General features: G+C 40.0%; 2 protein-coding genes across 2 annotated transcripts; both read left to right on the forward strand.

The window, feature by feature from the left end:
* The first annotated feature begins 1036 nt into the window (after nucleotides 1-1036).
* Nucleotides 1037-9823, forward strand: LOC145443075 (bifunctional arginine demethylase and lysyl-hydroxylase JMJD6-like). Its single transcript, XM_080321071.1, has 10 exons — nucleotides 1037-1329; nucleotides 3024-3213; nucleotides 3691-3800; nucleotides 4361-4428; nucleotides 4488-4591; nucleotides 5022-5148; nucleotides 5209-5365; nucleotides 7458-7591; nucleotides 7651-7723; nucleotides 8961-9823. The coding sequence occupies exons 1-10, from the start codon at nucleotides 1142-1144 to the stop codon at nucleotides 9070-9072; spliced, it is 1263 nt and encodes a 420-aa protein (XP_080177197.1). The 5' UTR covers nucleotides 1037-1141; the 3' UTR covers nucleotides 9073-9823.
* Nucleotides 9824-11138: 1315 nt separating this feature from the next.
* On the forward strand, nucleotides 11139-20889 carry LOC145443074 (kynurenine/alpha-aminoadipate aminotransferase, mitochondrial-like). The gene is made up of 10 exons (XM_080321070.1): nucleotides 11139-11591; nucleotides 11648-11692; nucleotides 11754-11930; nucleotides 13561-13756; nucleotides 14641-14850; nucleotides 15346-15411; nucleotides 17239-17307; nucleotides 17366-17476; nucleotides 18358-18693; nucleotides 19889-20889. Exons 1-10 carry the CDS (start codon nucleotides 11578-11580, stop codon nucleotides 19931-19933), a joined length of 1269 nt encoding a protein of 422 aa, XP_080177196.1. The 5' UTR covers nucleotides 11139-11577; the 3' UTR covers nucleotides 19934-20889.
* Nucleotides 20890-22292: the final 1403 nt, after the last annotated feature.

Below are 22292 nucleotides of genomic sequence, written 5' to 3' on the forward strand. Positions count from 1 at the left end.
GTAAGGTTATCTAGTATGCATCCCCATTTTACTCTCCATGCTATTGCTATCCGCGATTGCTGAGCGCCTAATAGTATAGCCGTGGATACCAGTTTTCAAGTCTTGATCTGACCCGGCCGGGGATCGAACCCACGTCCCACCGATCACGAATCCGAACGAAAACCTTTACACTGTCTCGCTCGGTGAGGTTTGGTGTCGTTTGGGGAAGCCAGTTTGACAAGGGCCGTTTCGTAACCGAAGTATTTAAAATGTGAGGTCGGACTGCTAAACTAGCGCGTTACCTACCATACGTCCTCATTTAGGATTTGTCCTCCTTCAAGAACTCGAAAATATCCCCAGAGCACGCCCAAATGCCATCCTTTTTGGAAATTCGTCCTCCTTTATAGCTTTGAGACCCAGGAGACGGTCACATACAATAAAAAATGTCTTAATTGACGGCAAAGTTGATTGATTTTCAAAATGTCATTCCCAACGGAATTTCATTAGGAATCGGGAATCGAATTGGAAAAATCACCTTTTTTTAGACAATCCAATAAAATTTCTGTAAAATTTTTTAAATTACCATTTTTCTTGTCCGAGTTTTCGGTCTTTTCTTTTTCGGATCTCAAAATAAGATAACCCTAGCTTCATGATCATTGTTTTATTAGCAATTTTTATCAGTTCAATACACCAAAAAATGCGATACAATGAAAAGATAGGAATGTGTCGAAGCGACTTGGGGTAGTCTATGGAATCAGACACCCACCTTGGCCTAGGTAATCTTGAGGATGGACTAGTATTTATTTTGTAGTAAATGCTTGTATTTCGACCAACAATTTGAAACTACAGTTTATTCAGAATTTATTTTATGATGATGAAACATATAACCTCCAAAAGTCTCTTCAAGTATTTACCATAGCCTTTGTAAAGGCTGTATTTACTGTTCAGTGTTTATGAATATCGGTCTGTCTGTTTATATAGCTCAGTGGTGGTCTGTATGGCCATTATTGGGATTTAGCTACATTGCCTCCAGTGGAATCGAACATCAATACTAGATTCCAGTTCCAGGTGACCGCATTCAGACTTCAGAGACTTCGGCGTTGTTGCGTTGCTTGACTGGCGGGTTGGCCGCTCACAGCTCTGGAAATACACCGTTATAATAATGTCTTCGCACAAAAGTAGAAAGAGAATACGCGCGGCGAAAAAAGACGCCAGACCCGAATTGAAAGGTCACCATGGCTGGTGTGGTTTAAACTACGCCCGCACGTTCAGCCTGAGGAAAGAAGAAGTTATCGACACCTGCCCGAGGGAAGATGTTACCAAGATGTCAAAAGAGGAGTTCATTGAAAAGTATGTCAGAGAGAGAGAGAGTCTTTATTTTCATCCAACCAAAATACATAACACATAGCAGTGATGGTGGTACAGAAAATATGCATGCACAGTATATTGCACCCAATAAAATGGAAAACAGGGTAATCTTTTAGGGTCATAACTCGGCAGGCACCTCGACAGAGGGTTGTAACCAAGTCGCAAGGTTCTGAGTCATAAGTCAAACTTCCTTCTATAATCTATAGTTTTAACTCGAGTCAAGTCGGGTGCAGAGGTTCGAGTCCGAGTCAGTGTTGAGACTCAAGTCCAAGTCAATGTGTTCAATGCTCAGTTTTGAGTTCAAGTCAATTTTTACAGTGAGCTCGCGTGATATCGAATGTCCCTCATTTATAATCACTCTGAACAGTTTCTGGCCCTATTTTTCAAGTACCAGTACGGATAGGCAACTCCTATGATTTGATTCATCAAGTCACACGCAAGAGTTAAGAGTACAAGTCGAGTCAATACACAGATTGACTTATGTTCAGTCATTTTCCGTATTCAAGAAAAAGAATCGAGTCAAGTCACTAAATAGACAAAAACATTTTAACACAATCTGTTCAAAATTTTGCAGCATTGCTGTAAATTTTGCATTTATATCAGATTTGGTTTCTGGCATTTAGCTAAATCAAGCCTGCCCTAAACTGCCTTGTTTCTGCGATAAGGCTATTTTTATACACATTAGGGTTGGGTTACCATATTTTGGAATCGGGAAAGGAGGACACTTTTACCAAATCAGAAAAGTTAGTTGATCAAAACTGAAAACAGCTGATTTTGCTATTTTTGCCGAAAAATTTGGTGGATTGACTGAGAAAAAAAAATCGTCACTTTTGTACGACTCCCGATTTACACACTTTTTACTTAAAATTAGTGGTGTTGAGTTGACTGAAGAAAAAAAGGGCATCGCTTTTGATCAAACCACAAATTTCCTATTTAGCTTAATTTATGCCCATTTTCACTCGAATCTATCCATCATCTTAGCTGTAAAAGCAACGTCTTCGGAAGTCATTTTCAAAAACCTGAAGGAGGACAAATTCTCCTAAAGGAGACGTATGGTAACCCTGCATTAGGGTCATTGAACCAAAAATTAACATCATGTACGAAAGATGTCATCTTGCATTGAGTCATTTTCAATTCACCACCGAGTCAAGTTCGAGTCCAAGTTATAGTGTTCAGTTTCAAGTTCAAGTCACTTCACTGAAAGTCTTGGGTGATATCGAAGCTCTCAGAATCATAATTAAATACTCATTTTTCTCACTCTGAAGTTGTGTATTCAAACTGAAAAAATACAGTTTCTGAGCCTGTTATTCAATCATATCAGTACTGATGTACGAGGCTTGAATATGTCGTATACTTGACTGGAATCGCTGGCCGTTTTGCCTGATATATCAGGTGAGCAGCGATGATTTCCCAAGTTGAAGTAATTTAATAAAAAATAATGAAAAATTAAAACATAGTGTGAGCACAGGACACCGATTCTATACAGGAATAGAATGTGTCGAGTCATGCGCAATAACTCTAGTACAAGTCAAGTCAACACACAAAATGACTCTCGAGTCGAGGTATTTCTCATTTATAAGAAATTGACCTCGTCAAGTCGAGTTGTTGAAAAATTGTGACTCCAGTACTACTCGAGTCATGACAACCCTAACTTGACCTCCATGGGTTTGTTACAGATATGAACGACCTCTGAGACCTGTAGTGCTGTTGAATGCTCAAAAAGATTGGCTCGCGGATTATAAATGGACTACGGATCGCCTCGTGAAAAAGTATCGTAATCAGAAATTTAAATGCGGGGAAGACAATGACGGATACTCTGTCAAGTTGAAGATGAAATATTACGTCGATTACATGAAAACCAACCAGGTGCGAGCAGACTTCTACGGCTAGATAATTCTAGTTGTCTAATTAGACTAATTGTCGCGAAATGCCAGCAATCTAATTCAAATCTAATTTGTGATATTTTTATGTAATTTGTTTCTATGTTCTCATTTTAATTCTAATCCAATCCTGCACTTCCTGAAAATGCTAGAGGAGAACTTCATCGGCGAAACGAGCTAAGCTCGGTATACACACGTATGCCATTCTCGTGCATATTTAATGAACTCTAATTTGATATGGAATGCATTTTAGTTTTGTTGTATTTCTATCTAATTTGTAATTGAATTCAAAGTTCAAGTTTCTGCACATTCACTAATTCCATTTCTAATGCAATCGGGAAAATAACTGTGTAGATATCATTTTAATTCTAACCTAATTTAGAAAAGCTGTGAACAATCTGATTGTCCATCTCCGTGGGTGGGAGAAAGAGAATAGAGAGCCATATTCGATTCTCTTTTGCAGGACGACAGCCCACTTTACATTTTCGACAGCAATTACGGGGAGCATCCGAAGCGGAAGCGGCTTCTGGAGGATTACCAAGTTCCAGAGTACTTTGAGGATGATTTGTTCAGGTGGGTTACTAGTTTGTAAACTTCAAATCGGCAACGAAATGGGAATCAAATGGTGAATAGCTAAACCCAGTCATAAATTTAAGAATTGTCATATTTCCCCTTATTTTATACTTTGAACAATCCAGTACTGTGCATGGTTATTCCACTAGATCAGGGGTGGGCAAACTTTTTAGCTGGAGGGCTGCATTCAGCATTTGAATGCAGTTATTTTCTTCATTTGTGAAGACGACATCAACATGATTTGCTGTCTCAAACACTTCTGTTCGATTGCTTTGTTTAGCAGCTCATAATTTGATAAATCGTGCCTATAATTAGGATGTTCGGTTTAATGTGGTGTTGCACAGTGAAGCAACAGATTCATTTTATATGACACTTTTTAGATGGTTATTTTATATGATTTGCAGATTATCCACTGTTGCAATGCATACACTGATATGGTGGTTATAAGTAGTGAGACCTTTACAGGTCATATCGTCAACCCCTGTCAAATTTATGATTATTTTCAACAAAGCAATAAATTCATAGTCTGTCTGTCCTGGTAACAAAACACTTGTCTTCAGGTATGTCGGAGAAAAGAAAAGACCGCCCCATCGGTGGTTCGTGATGGGACCCCCTCGTTCAGGGACCGGTACGTTTATATTTTATGCGTCTCTGAATACAACCCCAACCTGTCATGATATTCCATAGGAATCCATATCGACCCACTTGGTACGAGCGCATGGAATGCTTTGGTGCAAGGTCACAAACGTTGGTGCCTCTTTCCGAACAAGACTCCAAAGGAAATGGTCAAAGTAAGAGCAAAATAAAACATATCGGTACTTGGTTTTTCTTACTAAAGTGTCTTTGGGGTACAAAACTTCGGTATACAATTGAATAATATATTTGTATGGAAATATACCCAGAATATTTTTGGCCGACACTCGTCAGGTGTAATCGTCGAAAATTGGAAAGAACATTGTATTTGTATATCAACAATTGTATCACATAATATGATGTGACAGTCGCAGGCATCAAAACTTGAATATTCAAGCCATCTGTTCGCCTTGATTATTTGACTTTTCATATCACTGACGTTATATTTGGAGATACGATTGTCGATGTACAATGTTCCTTCCAATTCTCTACTAATTGCTGCCGATGAACCCTGACAAGTACGCTATCAGCCGAAAATATTCGCATTTATTTCAATATGATTACGTGTTATTCAATCACTTTTCTTAGATGAAGAAATGTGAAGGTGGCGACCAGGTTGACGAAGCCGTGACGTGGTTCAACGTCGTCTATCCGCGAACGCAAAGGTCGGATTGGCCGGAGGAATTCAAACCGATGGAAATTGTACAGAAGCCAGGTGTGTTGGCAGCTATATATAACTACCCTGCAATCCAGCATGAAAGTTTTCTTTGTTTAGGGGAAACGGTTTTTGTGCCCGGCGGCTGGTGGCACATTGTTCTCAATCTGGACTCGACTATCGCTGTGACTCAGAATTTCGCGAGCGTGACTAACATTCCTCTGGTCTGGACCAAGACGGTGAAGGGCCGGCCACGGTTGTCACACAAATGGATCAGGTTTGTATTGTCATTGGTCATTCAAGGTCACTTCATATCAAACCAGCGTTCATTCCCGTAAGCACGAGAATGGCAAATGCGATGTTTTTGTGTAGCATCTTACAAAGAACCAGAAGTTGGATGGTAATTATATTACCGGCTAGGAGTGGTGTGAACATTGAAGGATGATATAGCCTATCAATGAAACCAAACATAAAACCAACAACAACAACAACGCCACCAGCATCAGATTCTTCCAAATTCCAATTATCAACATCGAGGCGACATCTTTCCACCAAATTGTCAACTTGAACATCAAACATATGGAACAGCCGCCTGAAATCAAGACCTTGCAAGATCTCGAGCTGGAAACCCTAAGATCATCACCATTACGGCTCAGTCATCCTTGTCGAAACCAGGCAGTGCAATGACACGTGACAGTGGGGACCGAAGCATCTGCCCATGTTTCAGGATTCAAACTTAAAGATGACCTCATCAGACAAAAATTAAGTCTCGAAAGCAGATGAAATCTTTCAATACTAAGCGTGACATTAATGTTTGTGCAACCTGATAACCTGTGTTGCCATTGCAAAATTTTTCTGATTCGAATACACAATTGATGTTTGTGTTTTGGAATGTGGATTTCCAACTCGGGCTACACTGTGCCACGATGCTGAAGTACATGCTGACTTTTTAAACGACCACCATATGTATCAACTTGAGCTCAAATGCTATAATAATCTCATAAAGTCAATGTCATTCATCGCTTTGCCAACAATTTCAACGAGGGCTTGCAAGGGCATATTAGCGTTCGCCTCGACGGTCTAGGCCAGACCGGTCAATGTGTTCGGCTTCCGACTATATTGCTACATTGATATTGTGCAGATGCAGAGTGTTAAACAGTTTTCTATGCTTGCTTCCGATATTACTCTATAAACAAATTATACAGTTGCCAACACATCAATCACACGGATTTGGTTTTTATCATAAAATAAACATATCAAATAAAGATGGATCCCGTACGCCCACTAGATCTTTTACATTAGACAACGATGTATTCTTTATGTCAATTTCATGGGTTGGTTGCTTAAGCATCATTCGCAGACTACCTACAAGCTCACAGCAGCAGACTCACTAGATGGCTATAGATATTCACAAACGGAAAGCTGAATATTTCGATCAAAAACCTTTGTAACAAAGCAAGTGAAATTTTAGAGATTGGCAAGTTGCACGCTCGTTTAGTGTTGATTTTTTTACGCTGCCAGCGCCACGCATACAGTCGTCTGAAGTTGAAACGCAAAGACAAACCACCAAAGATGTTTCAATGGCGTGAAAAATTGTAATGTATGGAAAAGGTTCACAGTGCAGAACCTACCAAGGTTTGTTTATGAACGTGAACCTCTGAACAGGGTTGTAATGACTCGAGTCATGACTCGACTCGAGTCAGACTCGAGTGACGATTTTCTGATGACTCGACTTGACTCGAGTCATTTTCTCAAAATACAGAAATGACTCGACTTGGACTCGAGTCATTGCGCATGACTCGAACCAAGTCATATGACTCGAGACTCAGACGGCCAAGACCGACATTTCATTGTAATTTCGAAGAACAGTAAAGTTACCACCCTATTGGGATTTCGTCTATTGGTACTGGTACTTGAAAATGCGACCAGAAACTGTTGAAAGTGAGGGAAATTAGTATATTATAAATGCGAACCATTTGATATCATCAAACAGAGTTATATAAGTGGGTTTAACAAGACTTTAACTGGAAACTGAGCAGTCAACACAATGACTTGGACTTGAGTCATAATACCATGACTCGGACTCGACTCTCTGCCCGCTGACTCGGACTTGACTCGGTGGTGAATTGGAAATGACTCTACTTGACTCGAGTCAATACTATAAAAGTGAGATTGACTTGTGACTCGGAGCTTTGTGACTTGGTTACAACCCTGCCTCTGAATTTATGAGGTTCATACACAGAACGCAAACGTCAACCTCACGTTCACACCATCCGCAGCGTCATTTTGCTCCAATTAGCTTAATAGACAATTAGTCATCAATTGTACAAATCCACTCCTGCCACTTCTGACTGTGATTTCATGCTCAGAATCTTGAGGAAGGAACGTCCCGAAGTAGCAAAGATCATCGACGAGCAAAACATAAGCGAGTCCAACGCAATCAACTCGGACAGCAGCAGCGATTCTTCGAGCTCCAGTTCAGATTCGTCTTGCTCATCCTCCGGTGGATATTTTAGAGAATGATTTTTAAAACTGAGGGGCTGATTTTGTTTTGAATTTCAGACGAGGAGCCGGAAAGGCCCCGGAAAAGCAAAAGTCAGGGTGAAAAGAGACCCCGTCAGACTGACAACGCAAGGTGAGTGGTTGGCCCGTTGACATACGAGTCGAGTTGCATGTGGTACGTGTACAAGTACGTTACCTACAGTCATAAGCGATTTAGTCAACATCGATTAGTTCAATACTTGAAATCTGACTCAAATTTTGGTTCGAGTTACTCGTCGATCCACATTTCTGAGAAGCGGACTTGAGTCAAGTCATTTTTGCAAAGTGACTCGAGTCGTATCAAAAAGTAGACTCAAGTCATCCCGACAGTAGGGTAAGGTTGGGGTGAGTTATTGATGTTGTAAATTTGGGAATCCCTAATTCTACTCGAACTTGAGTAGAAATTTATGACTTTACTTCTACCTCACAGTTTTCAGTTTTTCAGGAGAACTAGGAAAGAATACTTACTTTTTTATTGACTACTTCTACTTAGCATAGTATAAATATATGATGTTACTTGCACATCGCAGTTTATGTTTTTTAAGGCAAAACTAGGCTAGGAATACTCACTTAAAAACAGTGTAACCAAGTCACAACAATCTGAGTTACAAGTCAATCTCGCCTTTATAGTTTTGACTCGAGTCAAGTCGAGTCATTTTCAATCCACCACCGAGTCCAAGTCGTCGAGCAGAGGCTCGAGTCCAATTCATAGTATTCTGACTGGAGTTTGAGTCCAAGTCATTGTTTTGACTGCTCCGTTTCGAGTTGAAGTCTTTTTAAACCCAGTTTTTACAACTCTGCTTGATGATATCGAATGGTTCGCATTCATAATATACTCATTTCTCTCACTTTTCACAGTTTCCGGGCGCATTTTCAAGTACCAGTACTAATAGACGAAATACCAATAATACGGTAACTTTACTGTTTTTCGAAATTACGATGAAATGGCCGTCTGAGCCTCAAGTCATGTGACTTGGTCCGAGTCATGCACAATGACTCGAGTACAAGTCGAGTCAATACGCAGATTGACTCAAGTCGAGACTTTCGTATTTTGAGAAAATGACTCAAGTCAAGTTGAGTCACCAACGAATTGCGAGTCGAGTCATGATTCGAGTCATTGCAACCCTGCTAAGAAATCACTACTTTACTAAAATAGAAATTTAAGACATTACTTCAACTTCAGTTTTTATGCTAAACTAGGCCTAGAATACTTATTCTTTTACTTGCTTGGAAATCTTTGCTTCTACTTGAGTAGCAATTTATGACGCTATCCTACTCAAGTAGCGACCATGACTGCTTTGACCACCTTCGCCTTATCCATTCCATTTCAGCGGAAAGAGGCCGTGTTTCAATCCGAACAACCACAAAGTGTCGATGTCCGACTACAATTACCGTGAAAATTACCCGGCAAACAATGCGAACGATGCTAATCGGTCTAGATGACACGATTTCACGTCTCGGTGACTAAATTATTCATTGTGTCAGGACTCTGTAATATCAGATTGAACTTTGTAATCTACGGTGTTAGTTGCCCGATTCTGTGACACCGGCAATGGCTTGTAGTTTTAATACGCAATTTTTCATTTCTGCATCTTACTCATTGTTTAATTCCTGCCAGAAACCATTCGCACTCTCACGGGCAGACTTTGAAAACTAGAAAATATTTCGCTTTTCAAAATTAGGTTACAATTTGAATGATAGATACACACTTTTCCAAATTAGACTAGAATTCGCAAAAACTTTGGTTTTGAATGAATTTCACTTTATATCAAATCATAGTTCATTTTTATGAGCATGAGAATATCAAATGTATGTGCAGCAAGCTTGGCTTGTTTTGCACTATACAGTTTTCCTATAACATTTTCAGGAAAACCTGAGATTAGATTAGAGTTAAGATAAGAGCATAGAAACATTTCACAAATTAGATTATCGTTGTTTCGCTCTAATTAGTCAAATTAAACCCTAGAATTATTTAGTTGTCCAAGTCTGCCCACAGGAGTGTCAGTATTGATCGTTGTATTCTGTGATATGGTTGCAAGAGTGCATCGTTTTTGTGCGTGGCTTGACTTACATCCTCTGTTGATATCCACTTGTACAGCTGCGAACTTAATTTGGCTTTGTGATCGATTGGCATCGGTCGTCACCTCTTGTCATCTGCGCTTTTTTCTGCTTTTAATAAAGTTCAGTTTGCTGAGCTGCGATGCTTCAAGTCTCTGCATTGCGTCTTTAGAAGCTAATTGATTTGTGGAAGTTAGGCAGCTATTATAGTACAGGCTACAGAGTCGGGCATCGATTCATCGTACTTGAGTTCAGTTTATTAAGAATTTTCATCATTTCAAAACACCGCAAGACTGTGATACGATGGAAGGTGTCGAAACGACTTGGAGTGGTGTTTGATATCAGACGCCCACTCCGGCCTACGTGATGTAAAGGAGGCATGCATACTGAAGGAAAAGAAAACAATACAGTTGGATATGCGACAAAATGAGGTGGCATGTGACGGAAGGCGGGGTCGATGTCAGGTCGTGGTACCGAGGGCTGGCTAGTATTCATTCAGTGGAAATTGCTTGTTTTTCGATTTGAATGTGGACACTGGACATGCTCGACGACTTATGAAGTAAGTTATCGTGACACGGTGCAATTTATACCGAACACGTAAATTATTAGCCTACTATACTTCGTCTCAGATGCATGGATTTAGCTAATGACATTCCGTTAGAAGGCCAGAGGTTAGCCACAATATACATTATAGAACGTTCAATTTGTCCGATAGCCTGCGAGGGCTTACACTCATAGAGTGACTCCGTGGTCTACGGAGCGGCTAACAGGATATAGCTGAGACGAACGTTCTTACGAGTGAGTCCTTGACTAGCAGTTCAACAGACGACCATTGGCTTTTCCATGTATATTGAACTTGAATAAATCAAATAATAGGCTGTTTTGTATCACAAGTGAGTCTCTCTCTGGTTAATATACGATAGACGTGCAGACGGCATATTCAACAAAACAGCATATACGGACGGAGTCATCGGAAATCCCATGTCTGTCAAAATTGTGGAGATGCAAAATCCGTATTACTTATCTCAAAATCAACTGATAACGGGGTAATTATTTACGGGAGGGGTTGACAAGATATCATACGAGGTGAATTTGTTTGCGATTTTTCTGCCGTGGTTGTGAGAACTCGTTACAGAACAAAGTTGTGCCTGGTTCATGTCCTACACTGACGCCAAATCAGATTTTCCGAACTGCAGAGATTACCGTTCTATAATCAAATTATCGATATCGATAATAATAATACTCAAATACTACTCCTGGTAACCAGCCCTAGTAGCCACTATGGCTTAGTGATTAGTGAACCGGTTTGTGATCACTGATCAGTATCACCTCTGATGCGTGACCGTGATTTGTTTATTTGTTTATAAAAGTAGTGCCTGGCTTCCTGCCAACAAAGTCTGGTAGTTGAGTGACTTTGGCTGCCAAGTGCCTTGGGCCGGTCAATTTAGATTACAGTATCAGCCTATTAATAATTTTCATAATTTCAAAATACCACAATATTGCGATAGCATGAAAAGATAGGAAGGAAGGTGTCGAAACGACTTGGAGAGTTGGAGTAGTCTTTAAAATCATACACCCGCATGGGCCTAGGCCCTAGGCCTACACAATGCACTCTTCTCGGCTTGATACTTGTCTTGATGTGCGCATTGTGCATTGTGTATAAATTCGGTTAGTCCAACCGAATTTGTGACTGCTTTTCCACTTTCATGTTCTGTTCGCTTCTGCAGTTACAGTCAAGTTTAGCAACACTTTATGCAGATGTAAATACTATATTTTCATTGTACGGCCTAGCAAAAGCAGAGAGCATTCTCAACCTCAAATTTTGAACTGGCAGCACCACTTAACACTAACACTTGCGACACTGTGTACAAAACTGTACATGAATCTAATATGAACTTCAGCAGGTAAGATCGTGCTTGCATATTTGAAAAAAGAGACTCAATAATCTGTTTTCTTACAGATTTATTTCGGCCATCAGCAAGGCAAGAATGCCTAGCCCAATCAGGTAGAGATTTTTTACACTTGGAAGTTACACATTCACACATCTGAAACTTTGATCTATTCAGGGAGGCAACGGCTCTAGTGGCTTCAGCTCCACCATCGCTGATATCTCTTGGCGGAGGAATGCCAAATCCTGGCACATTTCCTTTCGAATCGATACAAATTAAGGCAAAAGATGGAAACCAATTTACCCTGCAAGGGAAGGACTTGTCAAAAGCGTTACAGTATTGTGACAGCAGTGGGTGAGATTTCAGCTTATAAATGTTTCTTATCTCCTAGGGGGGTCAGTAAGGAAGTAGGCTACATCTACTTTTCAAGAGTAGGCCTGAGACTCAAGTAGAACTTGTCTAGCGTTGTAACCGAGTCATGAGTTTCCAAGTCACATGTCAATTTTACTTTTATAGTTTTGACTCAAGTTAAGTCGAGTCATTTTCATATTCACCGTCGAGTCTAAATCGGGAAGCAGAGGGTCGAGTCCGAGTCATAAGGTTGAGATTCGAGTCCAAGTCATTGTGTCCACTCTTCAGATTCGAGTTAAAGTCTTGTTAAACCCACTTTTTACAACGCTGCTTGGTGATATCGAATGCTTCGAATTCATAATATACTAATTTATGTCACTTAAAAGTTTGTGGTCGCATTTTCAAGTATCAGTTCTAATACGCAAAATATCAATAGTGTGGTGACTTTACTGTTCTTCGAAATTATAATGCAATGCCGGTCTTGGTCGTCCCAGCCTCGAGTCATATGACTTGGTCGGAGACGTGCGCAATGACTCGAGTCCATACACAGATTGACTCAAGTCGTATCAAGTCATTTTCCGTATTTTGAGAATATGACTCGATTCGAGTCATCAAAAAACCACTACTCGAGTCATTGGAACCCTGCTTGAAGGCAACTTGAGTAGAAGTACGGTAGCTTTTATAGTAACAAACAGATTTGGACTACTACTTTTTTCCAGTTGACTAATTAGTGTTTAATGCTGGTATTTCAATTCTAATCTAATTTCTGGTCTTCCTGAAAATGCTCTAGAACAGTGGTTCCCAACGCGAAGGTTTTCCAGGTGGTACGCGGGTAGATTCTGTTTTTTCGACCGACGGGAGTTATTAGATCAGGTGGGGTTGAACACAAACATTGTTCTCCAATAAACCTCAGGCTTAGCATGGCCTCCTCGTACTCGACTCTAGCTTCTCATGCTATTCCCCAGCTGCTAATTTTCCCTTCCACGTGGGAGCAAGGATTTTCATCTCTGATGATGACTGAAGTCGACGAAACGAAACCGACTTGTTGCGCCCATGCATCATGACTTTCGATGCGCTGTGAGCATACACATGCCACGCATCGACCAGCTAGTGCAGTGGTTCTCAAACTGGGGGGGGGGGGGTGTGAAAGCATCTGAAGAGGGCGCGAAGCATCGGCCAACTGAAAAATTAGGACGTCATAAATGACGGAACCATTTTTGACCACCTTCAGCGCGCGTAACTTATGTAGGTGGTACGCGAGCACTGCATAAAACCTCGAAATGGTACGCGGGTGAAAAAAGGTTGGGAACCACTGCTCTAGAAGAACTGTATCGACGTAATGTGTGAAAGACGCCACGCTTGCTGTTCAATTTTAAGGTTTTGCGAATTCAGTAATTCTCATTCTAATCTAATTTGGAAAAGATGAAAGTTTTCTAGTTGTGCAACTATTGAATAGTATATTCATATTGCAATAAGCACGAATATTTTCGGCTGACATTGGTCAGGGGTTGTCATCAGCAACTAGTAGAGAACAGGAAAGAACTTTGTGTAGTGCTCTAGTAACAAACTGCGTTGCACACCATCGGTAACAGCGTAACGTTTTGAACCATTGATCCTATGTAATTATTTCCAGCATACCCGAATTGAGAGCTTGGCTGATGTCTCTCCACAAGAAATTCCACAGTCCGCCATTATTGCAGGAGGATAATCTCGGCATCTGCGTGACGAGCGGTAGCCAAGACGGCTTGTTGAAGGCGTTTGAGATGCTTCTCTCTCCTGGAGATAATGTAATCATAGAAGACCAGGTCTATTCTGGGACGCTAGCAATTGTGAGTTGGCCCTTAGTTGCATGTTATTTGAAGCTCAATATTTTCCGCCTCATTTTGGTTCTGTAGCAGTCGGTAACAAAATACTTGTACTCTTTTGGAGCACTGAAGTAGGTTTTGCCTTACTCGAGAGTTTATATTTCAAGACTACTTTCACCTCTACTTAAAGTTTTTCAGGCAAATCTACTTACTTTCCACTTTGAAAAGTAACCTACCGCTTTACGTTATGTTATAGGACTAGTAACTGCTGCCAATAATTTTTTGGTGTTTCATTGATAAGTTTGCATCACTTTCATGAGTGAAATACTAAAAAAACAGCCGGGCCAGATAGCCCTTTTTGCAATACCTGAATATATTTTCAAAAATTCTACCTTGCGTTAGCCGCGACGATAGATATTGCAATTTCGAAAATAGCCACTTTGAATAAACTTGCAAAATGTGTGCGCCCTTTGGCAAAATCTACTTTGAGAAACGCTTAATTCAGTACTTTTCATTTCTACTTGCTTTTGAATTAGTTTTGACTTGAGCCAATTATTGATTTTCCGATAATATCAATATAATAATAGCACACTTTAAAAGGAGTATAGGGCATCGGCCAATAGACATGAAATATATTGGCAATTTTTGTGACGTCACGGCATGGTAGTAGCCGATCATAGAATTAATCTGAGACTTCTAGAATAGATATATTGATCTATTTCTTATAGGTTACAAGTGTCCAGTTGCAGTCTTTCTAGTTTATTTCATGTCCTTGTCTAAGTATAGCAGTGGCTGTAGAGCTGTTTAAATCAATACTCTGAAGTTTTAGAAATGCGCCTATCGGCCTATCGGCCACCTGTTTATAATGTCTTTTACAGCTAAATTGACGTTGAAATTTTCGATTTCAGCTGAAACCTTTACCTGTGAATCTGCTCGGTGTAGAAGTTGACGGGAAAGGCATGAAACCAGACAGCTTGCTCAAAGTTCTGAGCAAATGGGATCCTGAAGACGCTTTGGATCCAAACTCCGATATTCCAAAAGTTCTCTACACTATTCCAAACGGGGGTAATCCAACCGGGGCCACAGCAACAGAAGAAAGGAAGAGAAAGATTTACGAGGTAATAAAGTGGCCCTGGGCACAGGCTTAGACAACTAGATAATTGGACTTGTTTAATTGAACTTATTTGTGCGAAATGCCAGTAATTTAATTCTAATCTACTTTGTGAAATGTTTCTTTCAACACTCTATCTTAATTCTAATCTGATTCCTGGTTTTCCTGAAAATGCTACCAGAGAATTGTATCGTGCGAAATGAATCAAGTTTGGTTTAGAGACATTTGCTATTCTCTTGCTTATGAGAATGACATGATTTGATATGGACTTGATTTTTGTTGTATTTGTTTCTAAATCAGAATATAAGTCAATTTCCAAGTCTTTACAAATTCAGTAATCCTAATTTTAATCGAAATTTAAAAAAACTTTCGCTATCATTTTAGTTGTAGGCAATTTTGGAAAAGCTAAAAATTTTCTAGTTTTCCAGGTTCGTTTGTTGGACAGTTAGTTATGTGTTCCAGCCCTTTTTACTGTTCACTATTTTTGTTGCTTATTCTTCAGATTGCTCAGCGTTATGATCTTGTGATTATCGAAGACGACCCGTACTTTTTTCTACAATATCAAAAGGTCAGTGCCCTTTTTAGAAATTGCTTGTATCGATGTTGCATGGTAGTCAGAGGTGGCCAGAGTAATTAGCTTTTCTACTCAAATGGTAATAAGTATTGCTGTAGATTTTTATGTAATTACAAGTAGAAGTAGTGGTTTCCAGCACTGATCAAAACCAGGGTTGTAACCAAGTCACAAATCAATCTTACTTTTATAGTTTTGACTCGAGTCAAGTCGGTTCATTTTCAATTCACCACCGAGTCGAGTGCAAGTCAGCAAGTAGCGGGTCGAGTCCGAGTCATAGTGTTGTGACTCGAGTCCGAGTCCAAGTCATTATGTTCACTGTTCCATTTTGAGTTGAATCCGGCTCAACCCACTTTTTTCAACTATACTCCAGTGATATAGAGTGCTTTGCATTCATAGTATCGTGATTTTCCTCAGTCCCAACAGTTTCTGGCGCTATTTTCCGAATATTAGGACTGATGATAGGTGAAATACCAATAATGTTGCGACTTTACTATTCTTTGAAATTACAATTACTTGGCTGTCCTAGTCTCGAGTCATGCACAATGACTTGAGTACAAGTGGAGTCAACACCCAAATTGACTCGAGTCGAGTAAAGATATTTTACACATTTGAAGAAATGACCCGAGTCAAGTTGGGTCACGAAAAAATCGTGAGTCGAGTCATGACTCAAGTCATTACAACCCTGATCAAAACTACTTGAAGAAAATAGGTCTAAAAATGACCCGAAACATACCTGCTGATCTAAGGCAGCTATTTTTGCAAGATTGCAGGATGCATCTTTGTGAATAACGCAAACGGACTGATGCAGGGTTGTAACCAAGTCACAAGGCTCCGAGTCACAAGTCAATCTCACTTTTATAGTTTTGACTCGAGTCAAGTCGAGTCATTTTCAATTCACCACCGAGTCAAGTCCGAGTCCAAGTCAGCGAGCAGAGGCTCGAGTCCGAGTCATGGTATTTTGACTCGAGTCGAGTCCAAGTCATTGTGTTGACTGACCAGTTTCCAGATAAAGTCTTGTTAAATCCACTTTTTATAACTCTATTTGGTGATATCGAATGGTTCGCATTTATAATATACTAATTTTCCTCATTTTAGCAGTGTCTGGTCGCATTTTCAAGTACGGTACTAGTACCAATAGACGAAATCCATATAGTGTGGTTACTTTACTATTCTTCGAAATTACAATGAAATGTCGGTCTTTGCCGTATGAGTCTCGAGTCATATGACTTGGTTCGAGTCATGCGCAATGACTCGAGTCCAAGTCGAGTCAATACACAGATTGACTCGAGTCGAGTCGAGTCATTTCCGTATTTTGAGAAAATGACTCGAGTCAAGTCGAGTCATCATAAAATTGTGACTCGAGTCATTACAACCCTGGACTGATGACAGTACAGATGGATAGAAATGTGATGAAAATATATCCAGTTGGCGATGGTTCTTACGGCGATTTCACGCATAAAACTATACTTCTATGTATTGTAGTAGAAAATTCTGGATTTTTGCATTTGGAAAAAATAGTATTTACGGTGGCAAATTCTTTGATATTATTTTTTAGAGATCCACCCACAGCTATGATTTGAAATCCTAAATTTTGAACATCAGTAACTTTGCATCTATGAGTTGGAATTGAGCCGAAATTGGCGTGCAGCATTTTTTAGGTAACCTAACATTTTGATAAAGTAGCCTGTACAATTTGTAAAAAAGTTCCTTTTGGAACAGCCCTAATGTTGGGTCATGTTGCTTGTGTGCATATTTTGGTACCTCTTGGATATTATTTGCGCTTTGTGCTATGTTGGAACACTTTGCGTACATTATATACAGACGACAGCCCCAAGCTACCAATTTCTCGATGTCGACGGCAGAGTGATCCGGACAGATTCCATGTCAAAGGTACAATTGAGGAATTTGGTTTTTGCACAACTCAAAAAATCACTGATGTACGTTTCAGATCTTATCATCTGGGCTGCGACTAGGTTGGATATCTGGAGCTAAACCTTTCATGGAGCGAATCGTTCTCCATCAACAAGCTAGCGTAATGCATTGCTCCACTTTGTCGCAGGTATGAGCATTGTTGATTAGGCTCTATATCACAGAGATAGTCGGTAGTGAGGTAGCCTACTTCTACTTGAGAGCAGGCAGATAGGTTTTTCGTACTCCGGCGGTTATGTTTTACTCTGGTTGTCAAATTTTACTAATTGAAGCAAAATTCTAATATAATTTATGAAATATGTCTATGCTAATCTAATTCTATTCTAATCTTATTACTAGTTGTCCTGAAAATGCCACAGCAGAAATGTATAAAGCAAAACTGGCCAAGCGTACATACATTTGTCATTCTCGAGCTTATAATCGAGAGAAATCCGATTGAAGCAAAGTTGTTTTTTGTTGTATTTCTTTATAATTCAGAATTTAATTCAATTTCCGAGTTTTTGTGAATCAAGCAATTCTGATTCGGACCTAATTCGGGAGATACTGTGTAACTATCATTGAAATGCTAATCTAATTTGCCCAATTGTAATGAGCCATAATTGAAGAAAGAAACATATTATAGCATAACGAAAGTTGAGCTATATTAGCTATCATTCAAATTGTAATCTCATTTGGAGAAAACTTGTAGCCATCATTCTGATTCTAATCCAATTTGGAAGACACTCTATAGCTATAATTTATTGAATAGTATATTCATATTGAAATGAACCTGAATCATAATGAACCATAATTGAAAAACTAAACGTATTACAGAATAACTAAAGATGAGATATATCAGCTATCATATAAATTCTAATCTAATTTGGAAGACAATGGGTAGCTATAATTCTACTTGTAATCGAATTTGGGGAAAACTGTGTAGCTATCATTCTGTTTTTAATCGAATTTGGAAAAGCTGAAAATCTACTAATTTTTGAACTCTGCAGTGCTACAATGGTGCTTCCTGCACAGGTGTTGGCTGTAAAATTATTGAACATGTGGCAAATGGAAGGCTTCGAGCGACACTTGAACTCGATCCAAACTTTCTACGAGTCTCAGCGGGACCACGCGATCTCCAGCGCTACCAGATGGCTCACCGGTCTGGCCGAATGGAACGTGCCAAAGGGCGGGATGTTCCTTTGGATCAGAGTGCCCAGAGTGGCTGACACTTACGAGATGATCATGAGGAAAGCGCTGGAGAAAGAAGTGGTTATTATTCCGGGAGGATGTTTTTCGGTATCGAACGATGTTCCTTCTTCTTACTGCAGAATTTCGTACTCTACCTCGACTCCTGAAGTGTTGGAAGAGGTGACGTATTGAATACTAGAATATTAGAGGTGGTAGGTTGGGCTGGGCAAGCTCGAGTACTCGAGGTATTAAATTCTGAATCGAGTATTGCTCATGACGTCACAAGTCACAGCAGTATGAAAAATGTGGAAATTCTAATATGTGCCTTTTATGTGACCACAAAGCAGGGTTGTAATGAGTCGACTCGAGCCGCGATTTTTTGATGACTCGAGTCATTTTTTCAAATGCGTAAAATGACTCAAGACTAGGACGGCCAAGACAGAAATTTCATTGTAACTTCGAAGAATAGTAAAGTTACCACATGATTGCTATTTCGTCTACCTGTCCTAATACTTGGAAAATGGGGTTAGAAACTGTTAATACAGAGGAAAATTACGATATTAAGAATTCGAGCCATTCTATATCACTCGAGCAGAGTTGAAAAAGTGGCTGAACCGGATTGAAATGAAAACTGAAAAGTGAACACTATGACTCAGACTCGACCCTCTACTAACTGACTCGGACTGGACTCGGCGGTGAATTGAAAATGACTCGACTTGACTCGAGTCAAAACTATAAAAGTGAGATTGACTTGTGACTCGGTTACAATCTTACCACAAAGAATATGTTGCCAGTTACACGTCACCTTAAAGATAGGTTGGTATTTTTTCGACCATACCTCTTCATTGCACTTTATGTCACTGGTGAGGGTCGATCCTGGGTCCTGACTTCCACAGAAATGTGATTTCCACTAACGTGCATCTTTGCACTACATGCTTTGTATGCTGTGATACGACGATCTAGGATTAAATCCTTCCACAGAGGAAAATAGTATCGAAACTATAATTTTCGTTGATAAAATAACTCTTAGTGACAAGGAGCGTATAATTTCAGCAATCGAAAAATTCATCTCTAATGCTTGACTTGACCTAAATGCATCTACTTATTCGGAATACTTGAGTAGGTTTGACTGCTGGCACTCGTTACTCTGGTGGTTATGATTTAAGACTACTCCACTTCTGCGTAACAGTTTTCAGGCAAAATTACTTGTTGTACCACTTTCACTTGTAATTGAGCAGACATTTATGACAGGACTACTGAATTAAAATGTTGGCTACTTTGACGTCCTCTGAATCTAACTAAACCTACTGCGAAAAACCATTGTGCCAGATGCATGGGATCCTTTCCGAATTCCCATGCTATATCTCTTCTGCAGGGAATTCGAAGACTGTCGGACGTTATCCGCGAAGAGATTGGATGACTTTGTAGCAGATTGACCCAAGACTTCTTCTGGCCACTTTTTTCGTGACATGGATTTTGATATCTGACTTTTCAGGAGGCTGGTGGTAGTGGTCAAGAAAGGTCACTTCTTTACAACGCCACCCTAGAGTAGGCTTACCATACGTCCTCTGTTAAGAGGATTTGTCCTCTTTTTTGGCTTTTTTGAAAAAGTGTCCTCGGAGGACGCCCTTTTGTCCTCTTTTTTAAAAATTTAGGTCAGATTCAGAGGAAATTGCAAGTGATATGCCGCAAATTAGCGCAGAAGTGAAGCTCCGGCGGGTATTTGGGAGGGAAAAGTGGTGATTTCAGCTCTGAGCGAAAAGAATACCTTTTTTTTTTTTTTTTTAGTCATCCACCCGTCAACGTGGAGAGAAAAACGCTATTTTAAGTTCTGACCGGAAGTGTTGACCTTTTATATTTTTTATTTTTTTCAGTCATCCACCTGGCAACGTGAAGAAAAAAACGTTATTTTGAGCTCTGAGCGGAAGTGATGACTTTTTTTTTTAGTCAACCGATCACAAAGTGGGAGAAATTCACCGGTTTTTGAGAATTCTACTCCGGTTTTGCATATTGCAAATTTCTGAAGAAGTGTCCTCTTTTTACATTTTCAAAATATGGTAAGCCTACCCTAGAGCCAACTGGCTATCTGATTTCGAAGAATACTCCAAGTCGTTTCGACGCTTTCCTATCTTTTCATTGTACCGCAGTGTTGTGGTGTTTTGAAATTATTTAAAAAAATATGAACAATAAACTGTGCTGAACGGACACCCGACTCATATAGCACAACTAACACTGATTTGCAGCCATTTTTCCTGTACTATTTTCGTTTTGTGTGAAAATCGTGATTTAATGATTTTGTTCCTTTAACACTGTTGTTGATTCACAGTTCATTTTTCGCCCAGTATTTTGTAGTAATGTATTCGACGTGTGACGGTAGATTTTTGTTTTTGTGACTAGGTGGAAGCGTCGGTGTAGCCCAGGGGTGTCAAACTCAAATTGCGTCGCGGGCCTGATTCGAACCTTAAAATCGCTCGCGGACCGCACTAGTCAACTGATTCCAAAATCATTTCACTTGAATTTTGCAACACATTCATATTCGCTATTTATTCACTATAAGCTTTTCAACTGACCCTCGTCGGTAGTGGCCGTCAGTATAATACGGAAATTGCAATTCGAAATGTAAAGATGAAATAGGTAGTGTGACGTAAGAATGGTATAACAACAACAACAACGAGAGATTTCACAAAACGAGAGCGTTAAGCAAAAATGCAATTAGTGCAATATAAATGAGCTACGATACAGGTGTTCTCGACTTCCTTTGTATAGCGGGCCGCATTTCAACAGCATAAGACGCCGCGGGCGGCAGAACAAGTATTTATGGCAGGGGCGGGCAACATACGGCCCGCGGGTCGGCTCCGGCCCGCGAAGGGATTTTGTCCGGCCCGTGGACAGTTTTTCGTCTTACATGATAGTGTGGCCCGTGGCCCCAGTCTTCCGAGATTCCACAATACTTGCTTACAAATGTCAAATTTTAGTGACGGTATGTCATTATACACATGTAAGCGCACTTGCGTAGCGAGCGAGGGTGGAGCTTACGCGTAAATTCGTCGAAGCGAGAAGACTTATTGCATTATCGGCATTTACGATGTACTCAACCCTAATGTCATTTGTGGTAATAATGGTGTTTGTCGACTACAATGGTCATTTACACCTGGCCGATATTTCTGATTTTTGATTCCGTAACCGTCGACCTGTAGCACTTCACACTTCTAGGCTTCTGTAAGACACCGCTTATGCCAGGGGTCGCCAACTCAAAACGGGTCGGTGCCACTTTCACATTTCGTGGAGGCCACGGGCCGCATGAATTCAATATCGAGATCAAGTAGGCCACATAGTCGAACAACCACGCTATCTCATCACCTACTAAACCCTAATGAATTGATATCTTGGTAAATTTGGGGTATACCGGGCTTATCGAGCGCCTTGAAATCTTAATTAAGAATTGCACATTGTCCTCGTCATTATTGGCGAGAAATTGCTTTGAAGTTACATTGCTGTCGTTAAAATACATTCATTAAATACGGTTTATTCCATGTATATGTGGATAAATGGGCGAATAATGTATCGATTCAGCAATCCGGCCCGCCAAGTTCCTAATTTTCCTATATCCGGCCCGCCGACTGGAGAAGTTGCCCGCCCCTGATTTATGGGCTACTAATAAATTTAGGCTCCTGTAGCCTATTTACCAGTCGTATAGGGCATTTAGTACATTCTTATGCATTCTAAAGCATTAATGAATAGCGTTCGTAAGTTTGCCATTGCTATTTTTGTGACAATAT

This window comes from Botryllus schlosseri, chromosome 7 (genome assembly GCF_051294905.1).
Source record: "Botryllus schlosseri isolate E-star chromosome 7, Bs_hap1, whole genome shotgun sequence".
Taxonomy (NCBI): domain Eukaryota; kingdom Metazoa; phylum Chordata; class Ascidiacea; order Stolidobranchia; family Styelidae; genus Botryllus; species Botryllus schlosseri.

Bases quoted from the DNA above. Each gene is read 5' to 3' on its own strand.
- LOC145443074 (XM_080321070.1), top strand. The intron at 11,931-13,560 runs GTGAGATTTCAG...AATTATTTCCAG, and splicing joins CAGTATTGTGACAGCAGTGG to CATACCCGAATTGAGAGCTT. The intron at 17,308-17,365 runs GTACAATTGAGG...TGTACGTTTCAG, and splicing joins GGACAGATTCCATGTCAAAG to ATCTTATCATCTGGGCTGCG.
- LOC145443075 (XM_080321071.1), top strand. From the start codon at position 1,142: ATGTCTTCGCACAAAAGTAGAAAGAGAATACGCGCGGCGAAAAAAGAC. The intron at 4,429-4,487 runs GTACGTTTATAT...GATATTCCATAG, and splicing joins ACCCCCTCGTTCAGGGACCG to GAATCCATATCGACCCACTT. The intron at 5,366-7,457 runs GTTTGTATTGTC...TTTCATGCTCAG, and splicing joins TTGTCACACAAATGGATCAG to AATCTTGAGGAAGGAACGTC.